Source organism: Aspergillus aculeatus (assembly GCF_001890905.1).
Source record: "Aspergillus aculeatus ATCC 16872 unplaced genomic scaffold ASPACscaffold_1, whole genome shotgun sequence".
NCBI lineage: Eukaryota > Fungi > Ascomycota > Eurotiomycetes > Eurotiales > Aspergillaceae > Aspergillus > Aspergillus aculeatus.
This window is the reverse complement of record NW_017962976.1, coordinates 351,495-359,863: the sequence shown is the minus strand read 5'-3', so window position 1 is coordinate 359,863 and position 8,369 is coordinate 351,495. Positions and strand designations below refer to the sequence as shown.

The window sequence follows — 8,369 nt, the reverse complement described above, 5'->3', positions numbered from 1 at the left end:
AGAGAGAGAGGGAGAGAGATGAAATAGATATCCAAGCAAGGAACAGAATGAGTCAGTATCTCATATCATTCACACCTCAAAGGTCTACATTCACACGAGCCCACACAGATCCACATAGAATATTAGTATGTCGAAGCTCGCAAGTGAATGTCTGCGGCGGGGAGAAGTGGGGGGAGGCGGGGGGAAGATATTGATATTCACCTGGCACGTACACGCAGACTCTTTCACAGAGACCGCCTGGGCGTACGGACAGCCGGGGACCTGGGTCTCCATACTGTACATCCCTCTATACTCATGGTAAGACAGTATGTCCTTTTCAGAACCGTTTGCAGTGGCCAGAGAGGATTGTCCAATCTAAGAAAGAGGCTTCAAGCAACTCCGACTTGTTTGCTTGCAGGACCAGTGACATGGGCTTAGGTCAAAGGCTCAAGAGGCCTGGCATATAACTTGGAAGCAGACATGATGATCCCTAGGCTATGGCCATAGTCCTATAACACTATGTCATCAAAATCAATCGGTAATTGCAGTGGATGAAAGCTATTTGCTACTTATTAGAACTATTTCAGGACTGTGTTGAGAAAATGAATAGAATTTTGAAGTGACTAATCTCAACAAAGAAGATCTAATAAAAGGCAGGCAATCTAGTTGCGATCTACCTCTATCCTAACACATGCCTGTACAGTGCAACGCACACCCACCTCATCTTCCGCCCCAACTTAGTTGGCGTAGTTGAGAAGGGCCTTGAAGACGCTGGCAACCCAGGTGAGCTGCTCCTCGGCGGTACCGTCGGTGGGCAGGGAGACGCTGGTGCTGGTGGCGCTGGAGACAGCAGCGGCAGTAGCAGTCTGCTTCACGCTGGTGGCCAGGGTGGTGGGGCCGGAAGACGAAACGGGAGCAATGTTGTTGGCAGCCGCGGGGGAGGTGACGGCGGCGCTTGCAGCAGTGGTGGTCTCAGCAGCGCTGGAAGTAGAGCTGGAAGCAGCGCTGGTGGCGACAGCCGCAGCAGCGGAGGAAGAGGAGGAAGAAGAAGAAGAAGAAGAAGAAGAAGAAGAAGAAGAAGAAGAAGAAGAGGAAGAAGAAGAACCGCTCAGGGTGAAATCAACGCAGGACTCATAGGTCTGGTCAATGGAGCGGGCATCCCACCACCACTGAAGAACACAAGCACCGGCCTCGTTACACTTGTCACCGAGGTCAGTGGGCATGGTGACGCTGAAGCTGGTCTCGTTGGCGGTCACACCGGTAGCGGTGGAGGCGTACACACTCCAGTAGATCAGGGGCTGGCTGAGCATGGTGTTGGTGGCAGTGTCGACGACGGAGACGTTGGCAGTACCAGTGTGAGGAGCGCGGATGTCGACCGTGAAGTCGATGACCTCACCGGGCTTGTAGGACTGCACGTTGGCCGTGTTGTCGGCGTACTTGTAACCCTTGCAGAGCCAGATGTCGCAAGCCTCGGCGTCGTAGTCGCTCTGGCCGCTGGCGATCTGCAATTCACCCTGGATGTTGCCATAGTTGTCGGCCTCCTGGTTGTTGTACACCTGCTGACCGCAGGCCTTCTCCATGGCAGATCCGGGCATACGGGGCTGGGGGCTGGTCACGAAACCGTGGGCGTTGGCCATGGACACGAGTCCAGCGAGGGCGAGGATAGAGCCGGTTTGCTTCATTTTGATGGAAGTTGATTTGGTGGGTAGAAAGAATGTAGTGAAGGATTCGGGTATACCAGTATACCTGATGTTTCAAAGAGTGGAAGGTTTAAAGAATGAGATGGTCACAGACCGGAAGGAGAAAAAAGAATGTCGAAGAGAAGGACGAAATGAACAGACAAGCCTGCGTGTAGAGAGAAAGATGAAAAGTTCTCGAGCAGAAAAGCGAAGTTCGCCATCCTATATACCAAGAAAACGGTGCCTGGACCAACTGGAGCAGCTTCATTCGGAGGTCGGCCGTGAAACGGTTCTTGCGTCTAGACAGAACCATCTAAACCCTTGAAGAAATAATGACAGGGTGCCTCTCCACCGGGACATGGCACGATGGATTGACAGGTCACTGATCGAGGCACCTCAGTGGTCATAGAGACATAGACCAAAGGGCCTGCAGCGGTCGCACGTACCAGATCGGTATGGTCCCAAGCGCCGAATGGTTTCACGTAGATGGGCGTGAAACAGCGGTGGAGCTGCGTCTTATTAGCAGTGAACTCGGGATGCTTGGCACAGTTAGGGTTTCACCTACATTAATTCCGCGCCTTGCCCAGCCAGACATCGATTCTCATGCTACACGCTCTTCTCTCTAGCGGGCACTCCTAAATTTCCTGGCCTTGCTTTGCCTCTGCCTTTCCCCTCCTCCGTTATCTAGACAGGGATTTTTTTCAGCCCGATGACGGCGGATGGCGCTTCCGGTTCGAGCTAAGACCGCCGTTAGCCAGGAAAGCTCCATCAAGCATTTCCACCCCTGCCCAGACCGAGGTTTGGGATGCAGCTAATTCATCTATTCGGGACGAGCATTGCAATATCCGAGCCAGGTTCCAATCCATGGCAGCTGCTCCAGTCAGATTCAGGGCCAGCGTAATACGACCCACAACACACCAATAGTAGAATAATAGGAAAGACGATAAGAATAGAGGTAGGCTCAATCTAACACTGTTTTGCAGAGAGGTATCATGTCGAGGTATCGCTACATCATAATAAACATACAAGGAATGAAAGGGAAGGGGGGCGTTAAGAATGCTGGTCTGGCCGCTGTTGTGTTTCCTTCCGCCAGTCGCTGCTCGGCCCGTCCAACCTCGGCTCACCATACGTTGAAGGGCCGGCGGTGGTAGTGGTGTGGCGATCTGCGAACGGGTCTTGGTTCTCGCTACCTCCCGACCGTTGGTCGTTCCAGTCGCCGTTGTTGCTAGACGACCCCGAAGGGCCCGGCATCACTGGTTGCGAGGCAGAAGATGGCAAGAAGGTACGTGGCGGCTCTCTGGGTGGCACTGGGGGTGCTGCGTGTGGTTGCACAGCACCAGATGCTGCAGTCTCGTTGTTGGATGATGTTGCCGGAGACTGGCTACCGCTTGGGCCCTGCGACCTACGCGCCCGAAGCAGGGCATGCTGATGATTTGACAGAGCCACAGTGAGTTCGTCGTTGGTTTGAATCAGTGTCAACAACGTATCCTCATCGGGCGCTGGGTTCGTCGCATGGATATAGTTCTGGATCACGCGAGACGCCGTGCGACATCGGTCGGAGAATTCAGTGATGAGATCATTCTCGAGCAACTCTGCGAGAGGGGTGGATTGGACAAACTGCGTGAGCAATTTCGCCGAAGTCTTTGCTTCGGAAATGCGCTCAGCAAGCTCCTCAGGCTGTGGGAGCGTGTTCTGCTGTCTCGGAGAAGCAAAGTGGTTCTGACTCAGTAGAGGCGCCCGCACTTGCGATGAACTCCGGCTAGCCTACCGCCGTTCCTTCCGTCAGCATTGCCAAAGCCACAAAACGCGATGGCGCATATACTTACACGCAGCCCGTTGGGTCGGCTGTTGCTTTTAGCCTTCTCGGCGCTCCACATCTGCAAGAGAAGATTGAGATCTTCATCCCACGATCGCTGCAGCTCCAAAGCATCCAGGGTCTCTCTCAAAAAGCTGTGAACGCGGTGATCCCTGCCTTGTTTGTAGAGGTCCTTGATCGTAGCAACGAACGTGGCGTCGATGTTGCGCGAGAATGTATGGCCCGGATTATCGGCGAGGATGCGAATCAGCATGATGGCATTGTACTGCACATGAGTGGGTCGTTTTGAAGGTTCCGACAGGATCTTGCGGATCAGCAATCCGGCTTCGCGAGCTGCGTTGGGGCTCGACTCGGCGTTTTCGACGATGCCCGGCAGATGGACGTATTCATTCCCCTGGACACACGGTATGAGTGCTTCAATCGCAGGTGGGGAACGCGAGCGTTACGATGTCGCGCTCGAGAGACGCAGGGAAAGAGAGACGTACAACACTGTTCGCACCTTCTTCGCAGAATGCGGTCTGAAGAACAAGCAAGACGTTTTATTAGCTTACTGTGCTTCGAAAAAGAAAGCAGGGGATTGAACCAACCACTTCTCGCAGAATGATCCCCTCAGGCGAGTCATCTGGATAAGCTGTAGTTGTTGCAAGACTGGGGCGCGTCGGACCTGTCAGACGGCATAGCATTAGTGACCGAGGTTGGCATGGTCGCGCGACTGGGGAACGACTACTCACTAGTCCGCTTGCTGATAGAGTTAAAGATGCGCTTCATGATCACCGTACAAGCTCAAAGAAAGCGGATATGAATGGTATGTTCAAGATAAGAAGAAGAGGATAATGGGCAAGAACAATTAAAAGAAGCGAACAAAGAAAAGGGGGGAGGGGGGTAAGAAGGACCAAACAAAATAGTCGACTTGTAGTTTAGGTAGTAGCTTCGTAGTTTAGTAGTTGACTAGTAGGCGCCGCAGTAACCGAGTTGGAAGAAGAAAGCAAAGCAAGCAAAGTAAGCGGACCGGAACGGCGGCGGGCGGCAGTTTGTATTACCTTGTCCTTTTCCACCAACTTTCCGCCAAAGCCTTTCCTCGCTTGAGGAGGTGTGGTGATGATCCGTTCAAAACTGCCAAATCTGCTGCAGTGGCAAGGACGCTTTGTCGGCGACACGCAAGCAGGGTCTTGTGCGGATTGACCAAGACCTGGGGACCTGATAGAACTATCCCTTTGGAACCCATCAGCAAATAGTGGTGCCTGCTTGCAACCACAGACGGTATTGCGCATGTGCTTCACCGGCGCAACCAACCGGGCTCGACTACGTATGCAAGCCTAGATATTGTTCTATTGCTCTGCTTCCCGTCGTCATGGGGTATGCGAGTCCGGTTGTCGGGTGATCGCATTGGGCTGAGAAACACGACAATCACTGGTCGGGGGCCACAGCCACTCTTGGCCTGTCAGGCAGGCAACAAAACGGTCTCCGGCTGTCCGCGAGGGCCTGGGGTTCAAGAATAATGGATCTAGGCATCGCCTGTAGATCGGAGGGTGCTGTGGCGCAGTTGGAGTCTTTTTCAACGTCTTTAGTTGATCTGGACATCATGATAATAACAATCTACATTACAACTACATGGAAAGTCAATCTAGGCACATTCGACTCTTTACTTCATGAAACAATAAATTCCGTATCCCACTCATGAAAAGCAGCACTCAAAGTGTTCTGAATTGTGAGAATGTCCGAACTAGCCGTGTCGACCCAGGCCACCCACCCAGGCCTGTGGTATCAGAGAATCTGCAACTCCTGTTCTACCTTCACATGCCACGGAAAGGTTGTCGAAACAAGATCCTAGGGAAAGAACCGGCGGGGGATAGGTAGAGATCAACTGTCTCAGATGTGACACGGATAGATGGTCTCGCCCGTTGGTTTCGAATTTTTTCCATTTGTCAAAAAAGTAATAATTTCTTTTGTATTCCTTCCGTGACCAGGTATAGGTTTCCGTACAACAGCGAAACTCCGGCATTCCCATTCAGATTCTGACCACTTCACTTCCCCCGACACCCATGAACCGCTTATGCCTCGATGAGAGCACGGCGGATCTGAGCGCCACGCTGGCGAGAGCTGAGGCGGACCTCACGCTCGGCAACGGGACCCTTCTGAACGACCTCCTCACCCTCAGTAAGGATAAGCTCGATGTGACAGGGGTTGGTCATGTAAGGGTTGATCTAATCGAGAAAAGTCAGTCGCGGGTGACTGTGGGAGAGGGGAACGAATGCGAGGTTCAACATACACGACCGTGAGCACGGTAGGTGCGTCTGCGGCCCTTGGGAGCCTGGTTGACCTGGATGTGCTTGACAACGAGATTGCCGGTGTCGAGACCCTTGGTATCGGCGTTGGCCTCAGCGTTCTTCAGGAGGCCGATGAGGAACTCGGCGGACTTGACGGGCCAGCGAGCCTTGCTGACACCCCACTGCTTGCCTGTGGAACGAAGACTGTTAGTCGTCTCCAATTTCACTAGCCTTTCAAACCCCAAAATTCTCGATAGCCATCCACGGTGTACACAATTGTCCTGTTCGTCCACGACCTCGCCCTCGATTCGCCTTCTCCAACTCTTTCATTGTGTCCGCTTCCGGAATTCGTCGCATGTAGGGAAAATGTATCTAGCACTCACCCTGAGCGCAGCGGCCGGTGCTGCCAGCGTACCGGCGCATAGGGACGGCCTCAGCCTTCTCGGTAACGTTGGTGAGGAAGGTAAGGGCACGCTGCAGCTTCATGCCGTTGATGGCCTGAGCGGTCTCACGGGTGTTCTTGAAGCTGACACGGAGGTAAGAGCCGCGAGCGCGGGCGCTCTTAGCGGCCGGGATATCCTGAGCAGCGTAACGGACCTGATGGCGACGGGAAAAAAACCCAACATCAGCATGAGCCCTCAACATATCAAAATCCTTCAATTCAACACGCCAATCATTTTCCTCCGGAGCAGGATTCGTAGCGAACGGTGAGGTGGTTCATTTGACGGGCGGTGATAGCAAGGGTCGTGAGATTTCGATATACGGTCGGCCTTCATTCGGGGGCCATAGGCACACAGGATCGAAGATTTCCGGTACAACGGGGGTTCAACATCATAGAGACCGTAATTCTCGAATTCGCGTGATAAAATCCTCTGCTCCGATTCCAACAACGACAATAAACTCGAATATAGCACTCACCATCTTGATGTGGTTGCCGAGCGGGTGGTCCTTCGATGTCGGGTGAGAAGTTTTGTCGCTTTTCTGTCGTCGGCCGCTCAAACTTGAGATCGCGAGGCTCGCTCGTTGTGGTGCGCTTTTTCGCGCTTGGCACCCGCCTAGGGTATGTTAGCCCTAGCACTAGTGTGATTCTGGTAGGTCTTCAGCTCACCGCCCGGCAGTAAGCCGCCGCCTTGGGTCGGACGTCTGGGTCGGGCCCGCGAGCGGACAACTACCACCGTGGACCACTTTTCTAGATCTACTATCAAGTTACATCCAGAACGATGAAGACATTTTAACAACCAATGTAGAGATCCTGATCGCAGCCTTGTTAATTCAGGTTGCTATCTAATTCAACTATTCTTGGTCCCTTCCATGTCCAAGCAAGTCCAAACGATGGACCCACCAAGGCCTCACAGCCTCTATTTCAAGCCGCCTCCGATCAGCAAGCTTTGGCCCGTCATGTAACCTGTCGTCACAAGCATAGTCACCACATTCGCAACCTCTCCTGGAGTTCCAACCCGCCCAAGGGGTATACTTGCCGCAATCTCCGGAACCGAGTCGGCATTAGGGATCATCCCCGTGTCGCCGATGATCGCAGGTGCGACGTCATTCACGCTAATATTGTACTCCGCCAGTCGAGTGGAGAGATTCTTCATCATACCGGTCATGCCAGCCTTCGAGGCGGCATAATCTGTAAAACAAGATCGAAATCAGCAATTGCGTGAGGCTTATCGTACTCGGATAGCTTGTATAACATACGGCAACCATTGATACCTCCTCCGTAGCCAGCAATCGAGGACATGAACACGATTCGTCCCCATCGCTGATTCTTCATGTGCTCAACCACTCCCTTTGACAATATGAATGAGGCTCGAAGGTTGACATTCAACGTATAGTCGAAGTCCTCGAGTGAAATATCCCAGATCTGACGGATTCGCTTGCCGTGGCCGGCGTTGGAGACAAGGATGTCAGGTCGTTGTCCATGTTGCTCGTCAATCTGCACGAACATAGCCTCAATTTGTTCAGCAGATGCCACATCGACCTGGTGAATTGTAATCCGGAGTGTAGGGTATTTTGATGACAGCTCATCCCTCAGAGATGTGATTGAAGCCGAGTTGGATGAGTACGTCAAAGCCAAATGGACCTCGCGCTCAGCCAGCTGTCGTGCGCAAGCTGCACCAATTCTGTATCACAATATCACGGTCAGCACGCAAGCTGGAACTATTAGCTGACTCTGCGAAGCCTACCCTCCAGAGGCGCCGGTTATCAGTGCCAGTCGGCCGCGGATTTCGTTCAGCTGAGACATGGTTCTAGCAGTTAGTAGTAGTCTGGGTCATTCGATGTTGATCGGAGCAATTGTGGACAATATTGCAGAGCAAGGAGTCGGAACCACAAGGTGGGTGATTACGTGAAGGGAGGCGGACGAGTTATGGAGGAAACAGCACCGAGCGCAGTCTTCTGAATACGTAGTATGTAGCCATGTGCTCTTCAGGTCGGCGTAAATTCCGACTAAACACTTCCCCCCCCCCACGACCCCGCACTAAACAGTGGGGGTGAAGGAAACGGACGGGCGCGCGGCGGCGGTGGTTACGCCTTGCCCCTGTAAGTCGTAAGGCATCGCTTTGATCGGGTACGGCCCGTACAAGCCCAATACGGAAATATACCCCGGTTCACAGTCTCCAGCAATGG

The 8,369-nt window shown here is 53.1% G+C and overlaps 4 protein-coding genes across 4 annotated transcripts; all 4 read right to left on the bottom strand.

Annotated features, from left to right (window-relative positions):
* Positions 1–575: 575 nt before the first annotated feature.
* Positions 576–1,677, bottom strand: ASPACDRAFT_74022 (lytic polysaccharide monooxygenase). The gene has a single exon (XM_020204105.1). It carries the CDS (start codon positions 1,659–1,661, stop codon positions 717–719), a length of 945 nt encoding a protein of 314 aa, XP_020060743.1. The 5' UTR covers positions 1,662–1,677; the 3' UTR covers positions 576–716.
* Positions 1,678–2,708: 1,031 nt separating this feature from the next.
* ASPACDRAFT_37962 (VHS and GAT domain-containing protein) lies at positions 2,709–4,242 on the bottom strand (the record flags this gene model as incomplete). The annotated part of the gene is made up of 5 exons (XM_020200371.1): positions 2,709–3,422; positions 3,485–3,868; positions 3,921–3,992; positions 4,062–4,138; positions 4,206–4,242. The coding sequence occupies 5 exons, from the start codon at positions 4,240–4,242 to the stop codon at positions 2,709–2,711; spliced, it is 1,284 nt and encodes a 427-aa protein (XP_020060742.1).
* Positions 4,243–5,049: 807 nt separating this feature from the next.
* Positions 5,050–6,731, bottom strand: rpl17 (60S ribosomal protein uL22). The gene is made up of 4 exons (XM_020204104.1): positions 6,660–6,731; positions 6,125–6,338; positions 5,744–5,931; positions 5,050–5,678 (listed from the first exon to the last, which is right to left on the bottom strand). The coding sequence occupies exons 1-4, from the start codon at positions 6,660–6,662 to the stop codon at positions 5,526–5,528; spliced, it is 558 nt and encodes a 185-aa protein (XP_020060741.1). The 5' UTR covers positions 6,663–6,731; the 3' UTR covers positions 5,050–5,525.
* A 368-nt stretch (positions 6,732–7,099) lies between these two features.
* Positions 7,100–7,986, bottom strand: ASPACDRAFT_37960 (SDR family NAD(P)-dependent oxidoreductase; the record flags this gene model as incomplete). The annotated part of the gene is made up of 3 exons (XM_020200370.1): positions 7,100–7,371; positions 7,440–7,864; positions 7,928–7,986. The coding sequence occupies 3 exons, from the start codon at positions 7,984–7,986 to the stop codon at positions 7,100–7,102; spliced, it is 756 nt and encodes a 251-aa protein (XP_020060740.1).
* Positions 7,987–8,369: the final 383 nt, after the last annotated feature.

Coding starts and splice junctions, on each gene's coding strand:
- rpl17 (XM_020204104.1), bottom strand. Junction 5,932..6,124: donor CACCGGCCGCTGCGCTCAGG/GTGAGTGCTAGA, acceptor TTCGTTCCACAG/GCAAGCAGTGGGGTGTCAGC. Junction 5,679..5,743: donor CCTACCGTGCTCACGGTCGT/GTATGTTGAACC, acceptor TTTCTCGATTAG/ATCAACCCTTACATGACCAA.
- ASPACDRAFT_74022 (XM_020204105.1), bottom strand. CDS start 1,661: ATGAAGCAAACCGGCTCTATCCTCGCCCTCGCTGGACTCGTGTCCATG.